Source organism: Carcharhinus amblyrhynchos, chromosome 6 (assembly GCF_965287045.1).
Source record: "Carcharhinus amblyrhynchos chromosome 6, sCarAmb.v2.hapA, whole genome shotgun sequence".
Classification (NCBI taxonomy): domain Eukaryota; kingdom Metazoa; phylum Chordata; class Chondrichthyes; order Carcharhiniformes; family Carcharhinidae; genus Carcharhinus; species Carcharhinus amblyrhynchos.
The window spans coordinates 26,029,502-26,052,632 of NC_137329.1; the positions used below are offsets into that span (position 1 = coordinate 26,029,502).

At 44.6% G+C, this 23,131-nt stretch overlaps 1 protein-coding gene across 2 annotated transcripts in view; it reads left to right on the forward strand.

Moving 5' to 3' along the window:
* The first annotated feature begins 1,854 nt into the window (after nt 1-1,854).
* Nucleotides 1,855-23,131, forward strand: part of galnt18b (UDP-N-acetyl-alpha-D-galactosamine:polypeptide N-acetylgalactosaminyltransferase 18b) — a 266,019-nt gene continuing 244,742 nt past the window's right edge. For both annotated transcript variants that reach the window (XM_080190078.1, XM_080190079.1), the window contains exon 1: nt 1,855-2,261. In XM_080190078.1, the coding sequence (XP_080046204.1) occupies nt 2,024-2,261 (238 nt within the window). In that variant the 5' untranslated portion in view covers nt 1,855-2,023. The remainder of the gene's footprint in view (nt 2,262-23,131) is intronic.

Genomic DNA, 23,131 nt, shown 5'->3' on the forward strand with positions numbered 1-23,131 from the left:
GAGACCCTCACTCCCATCACTGAGACCCTCACTCCCATCACACTGAGACCCTCATTCCCATCACTGAGACCCTCACTCTCATCACTGAGACCCTCACTCCCATCACTGAGACCCTCACTCCCATCACACTGAGCCCCTCACTCCCATCACACTGAGACCCTCACTCCCATCACTGAGCCCCTCACTCCCATCACACTGAGACCCTCACTCCCATCACTGAGACCCTCACTCTCATCACTGAGACCCTCACTCCCATCACTCTGAGACCTTCACTCCCATCACACTGAGACCCTCACTCCCATCACTGAGACCTTCACTCCCATCACACTGAGACCCTCACTCCCATCACACTGAGACCCTCACTCCCATCACACTGAGACCCTCACTCCCATCACTCTGAGACCCTCACTCCCATCACTGAGACCCTCACTCCCATCACACTGAGACCCTCACTCCCATCACACTGAGACCCTCACTCCCATCACTGAGACCCTCACTCCCATCACTGAGACCCTCACTCCCATCACACTGAGACCCTCACTCCCATTGCACTGAGACCCTCACTCCCATCACACTGAGACCCTCACTCCCATCACACTGAGACCCTCACTCCCATTGCACTGAGACCCTCACTCCCATCACACTGAGACCCTCACTCCCATCACAGTGAGACCCTCACTCCCATCACACTGAGACCCTCACTCCCATCACACTGAGACCCTCATTCCCATCACTGAGACCCTCACTCCCATCACTGAGATCCTCACTCCCATCACTGAGACCCTCACTCCCATCACACTGAGACCCTCACTCCCATCACACTGAGACCCTCACTCCCATCACACTGAGACCCTCACTCCCATCACACTGAGACCCTCACTCCCATCACACTGAGACCCTCACTCCCATTGCACTGAGACCCTCACTCCCATCACAGTGAGACCCTCACTCCCATCACACTGAGACCCTCACTCCCATCACTGAGACCCTCACTCCCATCACACTGAGACCCTCATTCCCATCACTGAGACCCTCACTCCCATCACACTGAGACCCTCACTCCCATCACACTGAGACCCTCACTCCCATCACTGAGATCCTCACTCCCATCACTGAGACCCTCACTCCCATCACACTGAGACCCTCACTCCCATCACACTGAGACCCTCACTCCCATCACACTGAGACCCTCACTCCCATCACACTGAGACCCTCACTCCCATCACACTGAGACCCTCACTCCCATCACACTGAGACCCTCACTCCCATCACACTGAGACCCTCACTCCCATCACACTGAGACCTTCACTCTCTACCCCTGCGTGTTGCAGCGTGGATGTGCTGAGGGTGAGACAGGGGCTCTGTACCCCGGGTAAATGGCCCAGTCAGCCCGCAGATGGAGCCAGTTGAACAGGCAGGTGGAAGCTGGAGAGAGCGGGAGACGGTGCCAGTCACTCAGTGAGCCGGGCACTCAGTCTCTGCTCCCGGGGGCCGCCGCAGATTCAACCCCTTTCCCCTCCTCCCTCCCGGTGCGGGGGCTGCCGGCAGCCTGGGGGGGCTCCCTTGCAAGCGAGACCCCCAGCCCCCGGGATCCTGTAGCAGCCCCCTTCCCCTGGGTGTGGAGCAGAGGGAAGCCTGTCTGAAAGCCCAGCTGAGGGTCCTGGGGAAACACTGCTGCGTCCTGGAGCTGGACTGATCCGGATCAGCTCCGGATTGACTGGATGAGGGAGTCTCGGGGGGAGGGAGGGAGGTAGAGACTGTGTAAATTTATACCCACTCCCTTCCCCCTCCTCCCCCCCCCCCCATCCCCCACCCCCCACCACCTCCACAAACTCCCCTTCCCACCCAGGGAGAGCCGCTGTTAAGGAGTTGTGTTGATTCGAATTGGCAGCAGGAGTGGGAGCCGGAGCCGGAGTGATGTCCCCCCGGCACTTTCCAGCTGATTGGGAACTGCCCTCGCTGACCTGAGAATTTCCAGGAGAGAGGAGGGGGCCAGCCCCGCACTCCCACACTGCTGCAAGCCATGGGTTACTGTGGCAGGAAAACTAAAACTTTCGTCTCCACTTGTGTGATCCTGAGCGGAGTCAGCAATCTCCTCTGCCTCATCTATATCGGCTGGGTTACCAACTACCAGGGCAGCGGCTACATCAAAGTGCAGCCGCCTTTACCTGAACTCAAACTGGAGGAGGACAAGAAGGAGAACGTGAGGCTGAGGGAGAGGTTAGACCGGCTGGAGAACGTTGTAAACCAACACTTGCAAGGTAAGGTTCGACTACATCCCCCTCACCCTCTCCGCCAGAGTCTGGGACCTGCAGAACCCTCGCTGCACCTACCCCTGTGTTTAGTCTAAATGTCACAATAACTCTGATCTTGATTCAGTTTTTTAACATTCTGTGGTTTACATAAGGGGCCCTGGTCAGCCCTTAAAGACACATGTTGTGAGCTTAATCATGGGCTAGGTTAATGCTCCACTATCTGTCCTGCTGTCCTATCTGCCCTCCAAATCCCCCGATGCCCCATTATTCTGACCCCCTAATATCCAATCCACCTGCCCCCCCTAACGCCCCATCAGTCTGCCCTGCAATGTCCCAAACATCTGTCCCCCTAATGCCCCATCATTCTGTCCCCTAATGCCCTGTCAGTCTGTTCCTCTAATGCCCCATCAGGCTGTCCCTCTATTGCCCCATCGGTCTGCCTCCCTAATGCCCCATCAGTCTGTCCCTTAATGCCCCATCAGTCTGCCTCTCTAATGCCCCATCAGTTTGATCCTCTAATGCCCCATCAGTTTGATCCTCTAATGCCCCATCAGTTTGATCCTCTAATGCCCCATCAGTTTGATCCTCTAATGTCCCATCAGTTTGATCCTCTAATGCCCCATCAGTTTGATCCTCTCATGCCCCCATCAGTCTGTCCCCTAATGCCCCATCAGTCTGTTCCTCTAATGTCCCAACAGGTTTTCCCTCTATTGCCCCATCAGTCTACCCCTCTATTGCCCTAGGTTCCCAGTTTTACATCGCCCAGTCAACAGGTAAGTGAAATATGTGAGTTTGTTTCTACCTACCAGCCTTTCGGTAACTCCTGGCTGTTTTGCGGAAAGATTAAGCAGTTTATTGATCCTCTTTGCTCCCCTCCTTCAAGGCAGGTGGGGGGGGCGGGCGGAGGAGGTGGGGGTGGGGTGGTGGTGTGGGGATGGGGAGTGGACACGGGGTGGTTATTTATCAAACGTTGACTTCAAACAGACAAAACACCAGTCCCTCATGTGAGGCGAGAGTTATAAGTCACTCTTTTTCTTTTCATGTGAAATTGATTCAATCCGATTTAGGCCGGATCAGCCATGATCTTATTGAATGGTGGAGCAGGCTTGAGGGGCCGAACAGCCTACTCCTGTTCCTATTTCTTATGGTCTTCTTCTGGTCACAGGCTGAGATTTGATCATGAGTGACTGATCCTGTGAATATCGCCCAGGGCAGAAAGTGTGATTGTAGCTGAGGGAGAATTCCAAATGAGGTTGTCTGAATCGACGCAGGATGGAAGGGGATAGAACCCCAGGGGATAGAATCAACCACAAAGCCAATCTTCATAAGCAGGGTTAGATACTACATCTTTTTGAGTGCACTGGTCAGATAAATAATAAACAGTATCCGAGTAAATGGGCTTGGAGTTTGAAAGCTGATCACAATATCGATTTAACTGGAGGAGATGAACGTATTAGTCGAAAATCCTTTTATGGTGTAGCAGAGAATTATTAGTGCTGTTACTTAAGCAGATCCAAAAGAGTCTCACTATATATTATTTATCCCAAACATTTATCTCACAGGCTGGTTATTGAGAGCCTTAGTGTAGACTGGAAGAAGCCACAGAGGTTTAGAAGCTGCAGACCGCTCTTGCTGAAGGGTATGCAATGTTGGCTGATACAAGGCTTTTAATCAATTGTTGTTGCTGTCAGACTTGGCTCCATGTGCAAGAAATAGGAGCTGAACTAGGCTGTATGGCCTCAGGAACTGGTTCCATCTTTCAGTGTGGAAGCCACGAACTTTGGACAGCGCTTGATGTGTGATCTCAACAAAGTCCTGGCAATTGTAGCAATATTTCTCCATTCTTCTATTCCAATCCCTTTGCAGTAAAGGCCAACATGCCATTTGTCTTAATTGCTTGCTTTACCAATACTAACTTAACTGATCCATGTACAAGAATACCCAAGTTCCTCTGAACATCAAGGCGGACAAATTCACAATGTCTCACCTCAAAAATGGCACCTTTGACCATACTGTAGCAGTATTGCACCAGAATGTCAGCCTGGATTTTATGCTCAAGTCTTTGGAGTGGGACTACAGCTGTTTCACTGTCTGATGAGGATACTCACTGAGTTGTACTCAGAATTTCTCATGGGTTTTATCCTCTCTCTCACAGGCATCTCCATGCACATCTACAAAGTCCTAGGGAGCCAAAGACAAAAGGCTAAAGAAATCTAGCTGTCTCTTTTGGCTAAGGGCACTGGGAGATTTCCTTGCCCCTGCTTCTTGAACAACATTGTGTAATTTTATCAATAAGAGCCATCCTTGAATAGAAATACAAAGATGTTGTAACAGGAAAGCAGGCCATTCTAGTCCAACCAATCCATGATGTTCCTTGCCTCTCCATATCAGTAAATAGCTCTAGTAAAGTTTACCCATCAGATCCCCCCCCCAACACCCCATTCCCACATTCATTCAGCTAATTTCCTCTATCCATATCTCCACTCTAATCCTGAATTTTAATATAAGGCTGGATTTCCATCCTAATGGCGGACAGCGGGAAGTGGAAACCGATTCAGTGCAGCTGCCACAGGAGGAAGTACCTGCCAAGGTGGGGTTTTTGTTCAGGGGGAGCGGGGTGATGACAGAAGCTCTGTCCTTGGAAACTGTCCGGGGACAGCCACGGAGGCTGCTGAGTGCTGATAAGGGTTGCTTAAGAAGAGCTCCGAGGCTTCACCCTAGTTGCTTTATTTAATATCAAACCCTCATTATGTCTTCTGTGCTGACAGCCCGGATATCTATTAGTCTGCTAGAACAGTTATGCTCTAAGGAAAACATTGCTTAATGGCAGTTCTTTCTCTGAGAGTTATTTTGTTAATTGTACAATGTTTAGTTACACAGGATAGAGAGGTGTCAAGTGCTTATATTCTGTGCTATTGATACTTTAAAGGTCTGAATGATTGACATGTTTATAAGGCTGTTGTAAAATGTGTTTTTTTAAGGAAAATTACAAATGAATGACTTTTTAAAAAGCTTTTTCATACATGCTATACAGTAAATGGCAGAACTCTTAAGAGTATTAATAGGCAGAGGGATCTGGGTGTACAGGTACACAGGTCACTGAAAGTGGCAACGCAGGTAGTTAAGAAGGCATATCTCCAAGTCATTCATTAAAAAAGAAATTAATTTGTACTTTTCCTTAAAAAAAACATATTTTACGACAGCCTTATAAAAGTATCAGTCATTCAGATCTTTAAAGTATCAAGAGCAGAGACTATAAGCACTTGACACCTCTTTATCTTATGTAATTGTACAATATGGCACGCTGGCCTTCATCGGCCGGGGCATTGAGTTTAAAAATTGACAAGTCATGTTGCAGCTTTATAGAACCTTAGTCAGGCTGCACTTTGAATATAGTATTCAATTCTGAATGCTACACTTCAAGAAGGATGTGGAGGTTTTGGGAAGGGTACAGAAAAGATTTACCAGGATGTTGCCTAGTATGGAGGGCAATAGCTAAAAGGAGAGTTTGGAAAAAGCTGGTTTGTTCTCACTGGAATGATGGAAGTTGAGGGAAGACTTCATAGAATTCTATAAAATTGTGAGGGGCATGGACAGAGTGGATACTCAGAAGCTTTTTCCCAGAGTGGAAGAGTCAATTACTAGGGAACATAGGTTTAAGGTGCGAGGGGCAAGATTTAAAGGAGATGTACAAGGCAGGTTTTTTTATCAGAGAATCTTGGGTGCCTGGAACTCGCTGCCAGGGGGAGATAATGGAAGCAAAGAAGATAGTAACTTTTAAGGGGCATCTTGACAAATACATGAATAGGAAGAGAATATGGTCCCCGGAAGGTTAAGGGTTTTAGTTCAGTTGGGCAGCATGGTCAGTGCAGGCTTGAAGGGCCAAATTATGCTGCAATTTTCTTTATTATTTGTTCTATGCTATTCTTAGTGCCATAAGTTGTCTTGGACAATATAAGGGACCAGTGGGAATGGGTAGCAGGCATAATTGTGGGCATCTGGAATGGAGTTGGAAATCCCTGAAGTGACATCTGCACATCATTTTTAAAGGTTGTCAGAATCTTCCCAATTCCATTGTCATGGACAAAATATATGTGTTTTCTTTCACTGCCTGTCATATTCAATATGCTTGTGTTTTCTTCCTCTCAGAGTGAGAATCCCAATTAATTCATTTCCAGCAGCAAGATTTTAGTGAGTTTAAAAGTAAAAGTATTTATTCATCATTGCACATGTGCCCTGCAATTTAAAACACATTGACTCAGTCAGCCACCTCACAGACACACTTGTGTACACACAATGTAGGTAAATCAATACAGTTATGACTTAGAATTATCATAGTCTCTTTCATAGCAGTCCCGTAGTTTCTTAGATGAAGTTGATGCTTTGATGCGACAGTCTTGTAAAAAAAAGTAAGCTGCGAGACTTCTTGCAGTAAACCTTTTAGGAAGTTGGATCTCAGGTGAAGGTGCGGTGGAACCAGTTGGTGGGGGGGTCGGGGGGGGGGGGGTGGTGGTTTGCTGCTGGTGGAACAGTCATCCCGCTTTCAAGGTATTGAGATTTATTATCTTGGCTGTTTGGATGGCTTTTGTCAGCAGAACAACTTCTGGTTTTTTAAAATAGCAAACAAAAAGTATGGCTGTTTCACTGTATGACTTGCATAAGTCAAAGTCCTTTTCCAAATAAGGTAGGTGGTTAGATCAAATATCCATCCCATGCTGAGGAATTTACATCTTGAGAATTTGAGACAGTCAGTAACTCTGTATTTGGAAGTCAATTGATAACACCCTATTGAATTAGTTTCAGGGAAATTATTGAGTTGGCATTAATCTGGAAGGTTCTTTTTGTTCCTTCTTGAGACAGAGGGAATCCACAGAGTGAAGCTAGCTGATCATAGAATCATGGAATCTCTACAGGATAGAAGGAGGCAGTTCAGCCCATTGAGTCTGTGCCTACTACAATCCCATCCAAGCCATATTCCCATAACTCCATGTATTTACCCTGCTAATCCCCTTGACATTAGGGTTAATTTAGCATGGCCAATCAATCTAACCCTTTGGACTGTTGGAGGAAACCAGAGCACTTGGAGGAAACCCACGCAGAAACGGGGAGAAAGTGCAAACTCCACACAAACAGTGTCCGAGGCTGGAATTGAACCTGGGACCATGGCACTGTGAGGCAGCAGTGCTAGCCACTGTGTCACCATGATGCCCTTGATCCTCTGGTGGATATTTTTTGTGGCCATTTTACAAAATTATAAAAGTCAGTCTGAAGTTCACAATCTACCAGGACATAACACTGTGAAAATTTGGCCCATATTTTCTGCCTCCATCATTAAGGCAGGAAGTGAATCCCACAGCCTCCCACCTCTCTGTGTGGAGAGGTTTCCCCTGTCTATTGGCCATTGTTCAAACTGTCTTACAATCTTGTATCAGTGCCTTGTTAATTGCATGTTAATTGTATTTAATTGTATGCAGATGGTAGGCATTAACTGGGGATTCACTTGTTCTTCTATAGTTGGGAGCAGATTGAAACTGTGCTTTATTGAAACAGAAAATGCTGGAAATACTCAGCAGGTTTGGCAGCATCTGTGGAGAAAGAGAGAAATAGAACTCTGTGGACAGAATTTTAACTGTGGCACACATTTTTTTATTCATCCATGGGCATTGCTGGCTGGGCCAGCATTTATTATCCATCCCTGCCTGATTGCTCTTGAACTGAGTGACTTGTTAGACTATTTCAGAGAGCAGTTAAGAGTCAACTAAATTGCTATGGATCTGGAGTCACATGTCGATCAGAAATGAGAGATTTCCATCCCTAAAGGGCATTAGTGAAGCAGATGGGTTTTTATGACAAATCATCAATGATTTTATGTACATAGTTAAGATGTGCATCTTAGAACATAGAACATAGAAAATCTACAGCACAAACAGGCCCTTCGGCCCACAAGTTGCGCTGAACATATCCCTACCTACTAGGCTTACCTATAACCCTCTATAGAATTATTAATTCCAGATTTTTTTTCTTTGAATTCAAATTCAAATGATGGGATTCAAACTCAGATCCCCAGAGCATTACCCTGGATCTCTGGATTACTTGTCCAGTGAAAATACCATTACGCTACCACTGTTACTAATGGCGATGCAAAACTGCTTACCATTTCTGCTCTCAGCGTATTGCTGGTCCCCACATGATTACAATTCAAATTTAAAATGTATGGGAGACATATGCGATCACGCTGTGAAAGAAGCTTCGTAGTGGTGAAACCACCATTAGCTGATAATGCAGCAAGTACAGGTGAATTATTATAGAGCCTGCTGGTCAAACAGGGAATCTCTTCATCAGAGACACAACTCCATTGTAATTAATGTAAAGTTTATTGAGAACACAAAGTTGGCAAAGCTGTTTCAAATTTAGGTTTCACTTATCAATATTTGATTTATTATTGTCACATGTATTGGTATACAGTGAAAAGTATTGTTTCTTGTGTGCTATGCAGACAAAGCATACCATTCATAAAGAAGGAAATGAGAGACTGCAGAATGTAGTGTTACAGTCATAGTTAAGGTGTAGAGAAAGATCAACTTAATGCGAGATAGGTCCATTCAAAGGTCTAACAGCAGCAGGGAAGAAACTGTTCTTGAGTCGGTTGGTACATGGCCTCGTTCTTTTGTATCTTTTTCCTGATGGAAGAAGGTGGAAGAGAGAATGTTTGGGGTGCGTGGGGTCCTTAATTATGCTGGCTGCTTTGCCGCAGCAGCAGGAAGTGTAGATAGAGTCAATGGATGCGAAGCTGGTTTGCATGATGGATTGGGCTATATTCATGACCTTTTGTAGTTTCTTGTGGTCTTGGGCAGAGGGAGCCATACCAAGCTGTGATTCAAGCAGTAAGAATGCTTTCTGTCGTGCATCTGTAAAAGTTGGTGAGAGTCGTAGCTGACATGCCAAATTTCTTTAGTCTTCTGAGAAAGTAGAATTGTTGTTGGGCTTTTGTAACTATAGTGTCAGCATGGGGGGACCAGGACAGTTGTTGGTGATCTGGACACCTAAAAACTTGAAGCTTTTGACTATTTCTACTTATCACATCCTAAGTTGTCTTCATTGTGTAATCTAATTTAGTCAGAAATGTATGGGCACATATGCTTGGCAGATATCATGGTTATAGGGGAGTTCAGGACATTTCCTTATTGTGAAAGAAGGAATGAGGTTTGACACGCCACCAATATGCCACATATTTCTGCATCTCAATCTGCTGTTGCAAAATTAAATTGCGACTCCAGCCTAATTCAGTCACCCCATCTGCCATGTTTCCTGTTCTCGCAGACTCCATAAAATACCCCCCCATCTCGCTCTCTACAAATGCTGCCAGGTCTGCTGAGTATTTCCAACAAAATTTTTTTATTTCAGACTTATGCAATGAGCCAGGATTAATTAGTGATCTTATAATGAATGTGCCCCAAGGTGGCAACGATCATAATATGATCGAATTGTACATTAAGTTTGAGGGAGAGAAGAGTAGGTTCAAGACTGGTATTTTAAACTGAAATAGGGGCAATTAAGAGGGCATGAAAGCAGAACTAGCTAAAGTGAACTGGGAAATGAGGTTGAGGATTAGCTCAATAGAGATGCAGTAATAGACATTTTAAAGGGTGTTTCAGAATACTCAGAATAGATACATGCTGATGAGAAAGGAAGATTTCAAGGAGCAGATTCACCAATCGTGACTAATTAAGAAAAACTAAACACAGTATCAAAATTAAAGGAAAAGCATATAATTGCACAAATTTGGGCAAGAAGTCTGAAGATTGAACAGAACATAAAGAACAACAAAGAATGACTAAAAGATTGAGAAGTCAGAAAAAGTTAGAGCACAAGAGAAAGCTAGATAGAAATGGAAGACAGATAGTAAGAGTTTCTATAGCTACTTAAAATTGAGAAGAGTTAACAAAGCAAGTATTGGTCCCATGGGAAGTGAATCTGAAGAATTAATAATAGAGGGCATGGATGTGACAGATGAATTAAACAGCTATTTTGCATCAGTCATCACTATAGAGGATACAAATTTTAACTGAGAATTAGCTGTTAATTAGGAAATGGGAGGGAGGCAGGAACGCAAGACAATTACAATCACCGGAGAAGTGGTATTGAGCAAATTGTTGGGTCTGCAGGCTCCCTAGGTCTGGATGAATATCATCCTAGGGTCTTAAAAGAAGTAGATAGTAGGATGGTTGATCCATTGATTTTAATTTTCCAAAATTCCCTAGATTCAGGAAGGTTCCATTAGGCTGGATTTTTAAAAATTCATTCATGGGACATGGGTATTGCTGGCTGGCCAGCATTTATTGCCCATTCCTAGTTGCCCTTCAGAAGGTGGTGGTGAGCTGCCTTCTTGAGTCGCTGCAATCCACGTGCTGTGGGATGATCCACAATGCTGTGAGGGAGGGAATTCCAGGTTTTTGATCCAGCTTCTGTGAATGAACGGTGATATATTTCCAAGTCAGGATGGTGAGTGGCTTGATGGGGAACTTGCAGCTGGTGGTGTTCCCATGTATCTGTTGCCCTTGTCCTTCTAGATGGAAGTGGTTGTGGGTTTGGAAGGTGCTGACTAAGGATCTTTGGTGAATCGCTACATCTTGTAGATAGTAGACACTGTGGGTACTGTGCATCAGTGGTGGAAGGAGTGGATGTTTGAGGACGAGGTGCCAATGAAGTGGGCTGCTTTGTCCTGGATGATGTCAAGGATGATAGTGAATGTAACTCCTTCTATTCAAAAAAGAAGGAAAGTACAGTCCTGTTAGCCTGGACTTTAACCTGGTGTTGTGAGACTTCTTACTGAGCCTAACGTATGTCATCGGGAAAATATTAGAAGGTGTTATTAAGTATGTTCTGGTAGGGTACGTAGAAAAAAAATCAAAGCAACCAGGCAGAATCAACGTGACCTATTGATTGGGAAATCCTGTTTAACCAATTTGTTGGAATTCTTTGAAGGAATCAAAGTGCTATGGATAAAGGGGAACCACTGGATGTACTGTATTTAGATTTCCAGAAGGTATTTGATAAGGTGCCACATTAAAAGCTACTGCGAAAAAAAGATCATGGTGTAGGGGGTAACATATTGGCATGGATTGAAGAATGGCTAGTTAATAGGAATTGGACTTGGCATAAATGGGTCTTTTTTTGGTTGGCAGGATGTGATGAGTGGTGTGCCATAGGGATCAGTGTTGGGGCCTCAATCTTTTACAATTTGTATCAATGAGTTGGATGAAGGAATTGAAGGTATGTTTGCTGTATTTGCCGATGACACAAAGATAGGTTGGAAAATAGATTATGACGAGGAATAAAGAGGCTACAATGGGGTGTAAATGGGTTATGTGAGTGGGCAAAGACCTAGCCAGTGGAGTATAATGTAGGCAAATGTGAAATTATCTCATTTGGCAGGAAGAATAATAAAGTACAAAAATGTCTAACTGGTGAGAGAGTGCAGAGCTCTGGAGTGCAGAGGAATCTGGGCATCTGAGCACATGAGTTGCAAAAGGCTATTATGCAGGTATGGAAATTAATTAGGGAAGCTAATAGAATGTTAACATTTATTGAAAGGAGAGTTACAAAGTAAATTACAAAAGTAGTTATACATGACATTGGTGAGATCACATCAGGAGTACTGCGTACAGTATTGGTCTCCTTATTTATCAGAAATTCATCAGAAAGGCCTTTAATTATTCTTCTCTACACCATATACTCCTCTCTCCCTCCTAATGACTCATGTAGGGCTCCAGTCCTCCAGGAATTGGGGAAGTGGCAGGGTTGGCTGGGGTTGCTGATGGGGGGTACTGCCCCAGCACCTCATGCAAGCACTCTTTGGGATTATAGTAATGTAGTGATCATGTTTACTGGACTAGTAATCCACAAGAAGTGAGTTCAGATCACCCCATCATGATATTCAACTTTCAAAATAAAGTCTGGAAATGAAAACAATTTGGTTTCATCCGGGTACTCCGGTTTCCTCCCACAGTCCAAAGATGTGCGGGTTAGGTTGATTGGCCATGCTAAAATTGCCCCTTAATGTCCTGAGATGTGTAGGTAAGAGGGATTAATGGGTAAAATATGTAGGGATACGGGGGTAGGGTCTGGGTGGAATTGTGTTCGGTGCAGACTCGATGGGCCGAAGGGCCTCTTTCTGCACTGTAGGGTTCTATGATTCTATGATTTGTTTATCAAGAAAAGTGACCATGAAACAAGACTTGGTCAGCACGGTGGCACAGTGGTTAGCACTGCTGCCTCACAGTGCCAAGGATCCAGGTTCAATTCCGGTCTCAGGTCACTATCTGTGTGGAGTTTGCACATTGTCCCCATGTCTGTGTGGGCTTCCTTCAGGTGCTCCAGTTTCCTCCCACAATCCAACGATGTGCAGGTGAGGTTGATTGGCCAAACTAAATTGATCCTCGTGTCAGGGGGATTAGCAGGTTAAATATGAGGGGTTACGGGAATAGGGCCTGGTTGGGATTGTGGTCGGAGAAGACTTGATGGGCTGAATGGCCTCCTTCTACACTGTAGGGATTCTATGAAGACGCTTGGTTGTACCAAACTGTTAATAATTCCAGAGGATTCGCCCATCTTCTCAGGGGCAACTAGGAATAGGCAATAAACAGTGGCCTTGCCTGTGATATTCACATCTACTGAATGAGTAATACATTATTTCCAACCATGTGAATCTAGCCGATTGTTTGTGATTTTTCTGGATCCTGATTCTGCTCCTCTCCCAGTATTCCTGTGAACAGTTGAGTTGTGGACAGCAGGGATTCCGGTTCAGGAACTTTTCAGACCGATGTGTTGCATTTTTTTTCAATTTGAGACAGTTGAATAAACAAAGAGTTTCCAGCGGCAGGAGGGTTGGTACATTGATTTACAGTGATTGGCAGAAGGACCAGATATCACTTGATGAAATGATTTGTTCTCTGGGTGACCTGAAACGTGCTTCCTTGAAAGGGAAATTCAATAATAACTTTCAAAATGGAATTGAATAAATACTGCGCCGGGCAATATGGGGAAAGATGCCAGGAAGTGGAATTAATTAGTTTCTGCTTTCATAGGAGAGTACAGCACAGGGACAGGCCCTTCGGCCCACAATGTTGTGCTGAACGTGACACCAAATTAAGCTAATCCCTCTGCCTGCCCTTGTTCCATATCCCCCTATTTTTTGCATATTCATGTGCTTATTTAAAACCCTATAAACCTCCCTATCGTACCTTCCTGCACCAGCATAGAACATTAACAGCAGCATAGACATGATGGGCCGAATGGTCTCCTTTCTTTGTGGGTGGTTTTATGCTTGATGTAGCTGTACGCCTTGTATTGTTCCCCCTTCCCTCCCCCCCACCTCCCACACCCCAAAATACTGCAAGGTGCTGTGAGGGATTAAGAAAGAAGACGGAGAATCTGTGAGGGAAGCCGCTTTAAGTAAACCCTTTATTCAAACCCGGCAAAGCCCATGGGACTTATTCATCGCTACCTTCATTAGCTGCAGCTCAGCACATTTTGCATCGCGGTTAAAGACATCAATACAAGGGGAGAATAGCTAAGCAGGTTATATATAGACAGCTGTAATCCCCTAGGTGTAAGTCAGAATGGATATTATCGATGCAGCAATCTTTAATACGTGGGATGATGTCTATTCTCTGTGGTGTTTTGAAAACCTTTGGAATGTATGTAAAATTAATTTGTGCTGGATCATTTCCCCATCGCTGATAAACACTGAGTAGGGTGTAAGGCTAATGAAGAGAATTTAGAGCTCCCAGCAACCCTCTCTAAATGATAGATTAGCCTTCGAGTGCTGCATAAAGCAGCTTCAATCATGATTAGAATGGCTACATCTCACTTACCTGCAGTGGAACCCACTTTACACTGCTGCTTAAATATTGTTGGAGACGTTGCTCGCCAGAGACGGTACAGATTACACTCGCGATTACTGTCTGCTTTCCAATAGGGCAAAGATGTTACAGCTGCCCCGCACCACAGACAGGTTAGAACAAGAAAGAAAAGGGTGCAGAAACCAGCTCGAGTTCCTCTCTCTGTCTCTCTCAGTGAAAGGATTGAATTGAATGGTAAAATGCACACCCATGTGTGTGTTTGCCTGCTGGATTTGTGTGTGCTATAGTTGAATGCACTGTCAGATCCTGAGCCCCGGGGTGTGGGGAGGAATTGTTCTGGAAGACATGGAGATGCTGGAACCCGGCGCTGAGTGTGTTATTCCCCAGGCGCACTGATTTACACAGGCCCAAGACCCCCATCTCAGCAGTCTGTTGCTTCTGTGAGGCACACACTTCGAATGTGACAGTGCTTAGTCAGAAGCCTTAGCGCCCAAGCTCAGGTCTCCCAACAATTCCTGTATCCACACCAACCGTTCAAAATGGTCTTTCTGTAACTTCTGCGTAATAACACTTTACAAATGGCATTATCATCTCGAGAAAGGCTTGAAGTTCAATATTTGGGTGGGAGTGTGGGCAGTTTCTACTCCCTATGTGATCGCGTTTGATTATTATGTTAAGGTGACGAAATGCCAACAGTAGCAATGTTTTACAAAGCATTATTTATCAACAGCCCTGCAGCCCAAAAAATAAATAAGATGAACTTTCCTGATCTCCCTCAGGCGCTGAAGATTTATTATCCTGGGTTACTTATCATTTAAAGTTGCGAACTGAAAATGACAAATCATAAAATTATTGAGTGTTTGGCGCGAATTAGCACTCCTGCGTCAATTACCTTGACTTACCAGTGTAACTATTTGCTAAAGATGGAACGTTATTTTTTTTTGTTCAACGTGTCCCTAAGGAATGTGAGCAGACGGTCCTTGACTGACCTTTAAACAGTCTGAAAGGATAATGCGGGAACAGTTCAAATGTTTGGAATGCAGCGCGGGATCAGCTCTGCACCAATACTGCCCGCAGGCTTCCTGCCTTAATGCAGCCTTGGAGATTTCAGGCTCACAGCACAGTTTTCAGCGCGGTTACATCGTTCAGAGGGAACCAGGAGTTACCCTGCTACCTACATCCGGTGCTGCTTTTTGTTAATCCTATACATTAAATCAACATGCCTGGGGGACACATTTTATGTATAAAAAAAAGCTCCTTAACGCATCAAAGCAAACGGAATCTCAAAGGAAACTTAAAACATCAAAGCAAAATGTTGTTGAAGAGGCTTGATAAAACACAGAGAAATACAGAGAAACAATACTTTTCACTATATACTAATACATGTACAATAATAAATCAAATCAAACACCCCAGTCCCCGCAGTACCCACGAGATATGGAAGGCAGTCATTATGTGCTCTCCAGGGAAACCTATATTTGGTGTGTGCAAGTGCTTGTATGTGTACAAGATTACACGTGTGACTTTGCCGGCAAGTGTATGTTCACTTTTGTGTGCATCTGTGCTTAAATGGGCCCTTGTACCCCAACAATGTTTCTTTAAATAAGGCATTTTTTTTTGCTCCTACGAGTAAATTGGGTGATACAATATCTCATGTTGACCTGGGAACCGAAATAAATCTTGAGTCAAAGAGGGGAAGCTTTGTGTTTGTTTTTATATGATTTTAGGGAAAGTAATGGCAACTTAACAGAATAATGGATGATAGACATTCAACCATGGTTCAGATTTTCACGTTCTGGTTTTTGGCTCCTGGTACAGTTTATGGAATTGATAATCTTTACCTTTATTTATTAGTGTCACAAGTAGGCTTACATTAATACTACAGTGAGGTTACTGTGAAAATCCCCTAGTGGCCATCCCCTAGTACACTGAGAATTTAGCATGGCCAATGTATGTACATCTTTCAGAATGTGGGAGAAAACTAGAGACATGGGGAAAATGCGCAGACTCTGCAGACAATGACCCAAGCTGGGAAGCGAACCCGGGACCCTGGCACGGTGAGGCAGTAGTGCTAACCACTGTGTCACCATGCTCTCTGCACTGTTTAAAGCAGATAAGGTTATCACCTCACCGAGAAAGAAAAATCAGGGAAGTCTTTCAGAGACTATCATTGCAGGCTATTTGACTGTGTAAAGGCAATAAGATTTAACAATCTCTTGTGGGTCAAATGAATTTTTCATTGTTAAATATTTGAACTATTGATAATGCGCAGTGTTTTCCTGCTTATCATATTTATCATCTAGCTATTGGGTTTAGAAATTAAAGACTTCTTGTATTATACAGCAAACCATGGTGGGCTTGTATGGTGGTTTTGTTGCATTTTCTGTAACCAAAGTCTCACCATTAGTTCTGTTGCACATTATATTGCTTAAGGAATCAGGGGCTTAGTCCTGTTGAGTCGGTGGCAATTATTTTGGATAAGGCAACAAGGTGCATGTTTCAGTTCATTGTAGACTCACGGAAACTGATTTCTACGAATTTCATTAAAATTGTTGTGAGAGGCTCAGAATTGTAACATCCAAAGACTTAAAATACTTGGTTAAAGAACTAAAGAGCAAAGGAGAAAAAAAGTTCATAAAGAGGATGGTTGTGATTTGACGTGAACTAGCTGAATGTGTGATAGAAGACAAATTGGTCATGTACTCAAAGAAAGCTAGTTTACAGGGTGATGGAGAAAATATGATACAGAACTAATTGGATAGCACCCTCAAAGAGATAGTACAGAGGCATGATTAGATGAATGGTCTCCTTCTGTATTATAAGGTTCTAGGATTCTATGATCAGCCAGCATTCAGTGCATTTGTTCAAAGATATCGGGTTAGGTGGATTGGCCAATGTTAGATTGCCCCTTAGTGTCAAAGAGATTAGCAGGGTAAATACATGGGGTGATGGGGATAGGGCCTGAGTGGGATTGTTGTCAGTGCAGACTTGATGGGCCCAATGACCTTACGCTGCACTGCAAGTTAAGTTAAATTTATTTATTAGTCACAAATAGGCTTACATTCACACTGCAGTGAAGTTACTGTGAAAATCCCCTGGTTGCCACATTCTGGCGCATGTTTGGGTAACACCGAAGGAGAATTTAGTATAGCCAATACACCTAACCTGCACACCTTTGGAATATGGAAGGAAACCGGAGCACCCGGAGGAAACCCACGCAGACACGGAGAGAATGTGCAAACTCCACACAGACAATGAGCCAAGTTAGGAATCGAACTCCGCTTCTTGGCATTGTGAGGCAGCAGCGCTAACGACTGTCCCATCGTGCCATGGATTCTGTGATGATTCTCTGATTATTCTGGTGCTAAGATGTAACTGTGTTTAAAATCTCCAGTCACTTTAAGATCTAATTAAACTCCCCATTTGAGCTCATGATCATTGAGTTGCTGATTGGTGGCAAAGTTTGCAAGTTTACAGTTAATTTTTCAGAAAACTCAGATACTGAGGCCAGAGCAAACTATATTGGATTATGGCAACAGGTTAGTAGATCTTTTCACCGCACAGCCCAACAATATTATTACTTCAGAAAAATGATAATGGTAGAATGTCAGTCTTCAAACTCTCCAAAGGATATTGCACACATACAACTTCCCTAATCAGACTTCCAAACCAAGGTTGGTGTTTTGAAAAACCAGCTTTCACAGATGCATGTGTTTTCTTTTAATTTACGCAATTCACACTACAACTAGTGCAGTGGATGAACTCTGTATGAGTGCTGTAGCTATCAGCTGTGACTTAATGGGTAACTTTTTTGCAAGTTTCTCCTCATTTCCCCAGTATGATTTTGAGTGCCTCTAACAAATCACCTACTTTCCTGGACGTTTTGTTCAATTATTACTTTGAAGTAATCCACATTGTCAGAGACTGTTTAGCTTGATGTTGGTAATTGAGATGGGATGGAGGCGCAGCCTGCTGTCTATCTCTCGGTTGAAGGGATGGTAGCCATGATAACCTCAACAAGCGCCACAGGGAGATCAATTAGTGATTTCTCCATGGACCTTGTGGGGGTTATCACAGAGGCTTAACCTGCTGCTGCTCTCTTATCCGTTTTGCTTTGGAGTAAAAAGTAAGCTGGGGAATTGTTTCTGAAGTGTTGATGTATTCAGTCAATGCAGCTTCTCTGAATACACTCTCAGTGATGAGTGACTAGGACCTGCAGCGGTGCAAACAAATTTGGGTGTCAAGATGCACCATCACTAAAAGTTAGTTCACAGTTACAGTAAGTAATGAAAAAAGCTACAGGAATGGTGGCCCTTATCTGAAGGGGGTTGGAACACAAAGTGTTGCTTCAGTTGTACAGGGTCTTGGTCAGGTCCCATCAGGAGTAACCGTGTTCAGTTCTGGGTAACAGTTCTGGGCAGCATGGTGGCACAGCAGTTGCACTGCTGCCGCACAGTGCCAGGGACCCAGGTTCAATTCCTGGCTCGGGTTTGTGTGGAGTTTGCACATTTGTGTCTGTGTGGGTTATCTCCGGGTGCTCTGGTTTCCTCCCACAATCCAAAGATGTGTGGGCTGGGTGGATTGGCCATGTTAAATTGCCCCTTAGTGTCTGGGGGACTAGCTGGGGTTAAGTGCATGGGGTTACGGGGATTGAGCCTGGGTGGGATTGTGGTTTGTGCAGACTTGATAAGCTCCTTCTGCACTGTAGGGATTCTATGATTCTATGAACGCATCTCAGCATCTACAACTTTCACACATCCAGAACCTTGGCATCAGGAATTTGAGCAACATATTTACCTCAGGCAATGCAGATAAAACTGCACATAGGAAATATCAGCACCATCTTCACAACTTAAACTTTGTGCAATGCTGAGTGACAGGAATGAATGAGCGAACACCAAGATATATCTCAACATAAGCTGGATTCTCACCCTTCAACCCTTTGCATGATGTTTTCACCAAGCTGGGGAATCTTGGACATGTAGGACTCTCCTGATCATATTTTTTCCTCCAGCCCAGTGCCAGCAGTTGGTATTTCTGGGTAAGATGCTGCAGCATTGTGACTGGCGCAGACCAGTGCAATATCTGTTGATCCTTGCTCTCAGCCTATGCTTGAACCGTGACCTCAGACTGAGCACCTCTGACTGCGCAGCCTTGTGAAACCTAATTATTTCTTCTTTAAATGGGAGCAGCTGTACATCAGTAGAGTGTAAAAATGCAAACTTTACGCTGAATATAAATGGCAAAGTTCAGTGCCACAGTCCTTGCACACTGTTCTCTGAACACTAGATGGCCACCTGATGGGATTAAGCACCTTGTCATTATTCTCTTGCATTGTTTGGATATCCATTGATGGATTTTTCTCGAGGCTCTGAGACTAAAAGCAGCCAATTATTAGCAGACCATTTGGAGTGTTTGTTCAGTTGCAGCAATGATGCCTGCCTGTCTGAGGGCTGCCAGCTGGGATTAAGCTGAAAGCACCATGAGGACACAGTAATAGGATGTTGTGAGCAGAACTTTCCTGCATTACTTGCCAATTTAAGATGCACTAAACAGAAAAGAGACTTGCATTGATAAAGTGCCTTTCACAACCTCCAGATATTTATAACATTTAAAAGGAATTTGGACAGACACATGGAGGGGAAAGGTTTAGAGGGATATGGGCCAAATGCAGGCAAATGGGGTTAGTTTAGATGGGCATTTTGGTCAGCATGGACCAGTTTGGGTTGAAGGGCCTGTCTCCGTGCTGTTGATTCTATGATTCTTTATCTCGCAGTAATATAATATCTTTTGAAGTTAGGTCTGGGTGGCACAGTGGTTAGCACTGCTGCCTCACAGCACTAGGGACCTGGGTTCAATTCCAGCCTTGGGTCATTGTGTGGAGTTTGCATGTTCTCCTTGTCTCCGTGTGGGTTTCGTCTGGGTGCTCTGGTTTCCTCCCATGCTCCAAAGATGTGCAGATTAGGCTGACTGGCCATGTTAAATTACCCCTTAATATCAGGGGGATTAGCAGGGTGGATATATGGGAATAGGGCCTAAGTGATTTGTTGTTGATGCAGATTTGATGGGCTGAATGGCCTCCTCTTGCACTGTAGGGATTGTATGAATTCACTGCAATGGAAGGAGTTGCAGCAGCAATGTCCCAGAAACTGACATGACCAATCAAATCATCTGTTTTAAGGTGAAACAGATGACCAAGATATAAACTTTGGCAAGAAAAGCAGAGAAACTCCCCTGTTCCTGGATCGGGATCGTGGAGTCTTTTATTTTAACCATCATCCAAAAGTTGGTGCCTCCAACAGTTCAGCACTCCCTCAGTACTGCACCAGGAATGTCAACCTGGATTCGGCTACTGCTTTAGCTGTGTCAGTGTCACAGACTAATATCCGTTTTCTGTCAATATTCTGAGCTAAATCAGGCACGCCCTACTAAGATGGCAGTCCTCATGTATGTGCTTAAGTCTTGGGAGTGCCACTTGAACCCACAACTTTCAGAATCAAAGACAAAAGGGATACCTAGTAAACAATATGGGTGACCCCAATACTAATGAAGAAGCAGAAATTTGCCCCAAATACTTCATAGAATCCCTATAGTGCAAAAGGAGGCCATTTGGCCCATCGAGTCTGCAGCCACTGTCTATTAGAGTATTTTATCCAGACCACTCCCCTGCCCTATCCCCATAACACCACATACTTACCATAGCTAATCCACCTAACCTACACATCTTGCGACACTAAGGGGCAAAGTAGCATGTCCAATCCACCTATCTAGCCCATCTTTGGAGTGTGGGAGGAAACCGGAGCACCCAGAAGAAACCCACACAGACATGGGGAGAACGGGCAAACTCCACACAGACAGTTCCTGGTGCTGTGAAAGTTAAAGTTTATTTATTAGTCAGAAGTAAGCTTGCATTCACACTGCAATGAAGTTACAAACACCTAGTTGCCACACTGTGGCGCCTGTTTGGGCACACTGAGGGAGAATTTAGCATGGTCAGTTCACCTAACCTGCACATCTTTTGACTGTGGAAGGAAACTGGAGCACCTGGAGGAAACCCACGCAGACACAGGGAGAATGTGCAGAATCCACACAGACAGTGACTCAAGCCAGGAATTGAAACCGGGTACCTGGCGCTGTGAAGCAGCAGTGCTAACCACTGTGCCACTGTGCCATGAGGCAGCAGTGCTAACCACTGTGCCACTGTGCCATGAGGCAGCAGTGCTAACCACTGTGCAACTTCCAACCGTTACTATTCTGAAGTCACATCTGAAATTTTTCTTGGTCATTTCCCAATCCTTTAGATTTCAGACTATCACCATCATGTGTATTCTGTCTGAAGGTGATTCCTTGATTCACAATAGTATTTCCGTATCTCTCTGCCCTGTGCCAGTCTTTTTATTTGCCAATAGCTTCCCTTAATTTTCCATCCATTTGAATATGGATCCGTGTTTTCCTTATTGTAATAAGCAGTTGCGTGAAGCCAAAACGATACAGCACAGTGGCACAGAGATTAGCAACGCTGCCTCACAAGCGCTAGGAACCTGGGTTCAATTCCACCTTGGGTCACTGTCTGTGTGGCATGTGCACATTCTCCCTGTGCCTGCGTGGGTTTCCTCTGGGTGCTCCCATTTCCTCCCACAGTCCAAAGATGTGCAGGTTAGATGGATTGACCATGCTAAATTGCCCCTCTGTGTCAGGACAAAGGGCAGCGTAAATAAGTGGGGTTACAGGGATCGGGCCTGGGTGGGATTATTGTCAGTAGAGACTCAATGGTCTCCTTCTGCACTGTGGGAATCCTATGATTAGAATTCTATCTTTTTCCAGTATTCGGACAATGAAGCCAGAAGCCTCCTGCTGTGATTGTGCCTGAGATGTAGCTTTGTGGGCCATGCTCCATTAGTTAACATTCATAGAATCCGTCCAAGATAGAAGGAGGCCATTCGACCCATCAAGTCTGTACTGGCCACAATTCCATCCAGGCCCTATTCCTGTAACCCCATGCATTTACCCTGCTAATCCCCCTGACACTAGGGTCAATATAGCATAGCCAATCCATCTAACCCGCATGTCTTTGGACTGTGGGAGGAAACGGGAGTGCCCAGAGGAAACCCATGCAGACATGGAGAGAATGTGCAAACTCCTTACAGACAGTGACTCAGGGCTGGAATTGAACCTGGGACTCTGGCGCTATGAGGCAGCAGTGCTAACCACTGTGCCACCATGCTGCCCCTCCACCTGCAACCTCTTGCTAAAACAGCCATTGTTTCCCAATCTCCAATATTTTTCTAACTGATAAACAAAAGCATTCAAATGATTAAAACCACATGCAAGATTAAATCCCTGGGATTATTTTCCTAGGTGTTAGGGCAGTGTGCCGAAGATTAACCTTTCACTCCTGGCAAATTGACATATTCCAGGTGCAAATAGTTCCACGCTGCCTTGGGAAACACTTGCTCACATAGTGAAAGGCAGCAGCTGTCAAGAATTGAGTTTTCAGGATGATCATAAAACATATGAAGGTATGTTTGGTAAGGGGATTCAGAATAGGAAGCAGGAGTGTGAAACACACCCAGCCAATCAGATTGAGAAAAATGTTTAAACTGGAGCTCAGGTTATTTTACCTCCTGCTACAGGAAGCAGTTGATTTCTAGAGTCTCGGTTCCCCTGCTTCTGAATAGCCCCTTTGCTGGCCCTGACCTGCTTCCTAATAGCTTGACACGGTCATGGAGTAAGTGCAATTTATCATACTGCTGCAACGGAGCAGATCCCTGGGCTTCTGATCCCTGACTGTGCACTGATTCACAACTTAAAGTAGTAGAATTACAAAGGCGCTTGCACCACAGGCAGAGGTTATTCAGCCCAACTGGTCCATACAGTCGTTTATGCTCTGTACAAACCATTTCCCACCCTATCAACATAACTGTCTCAACAATCCCAAGCCTGCGACACATCTACACCAACTAAAACAGCAACATCAGATGCATTTTAAAGCATTTCTTTGAGAGAGACTAA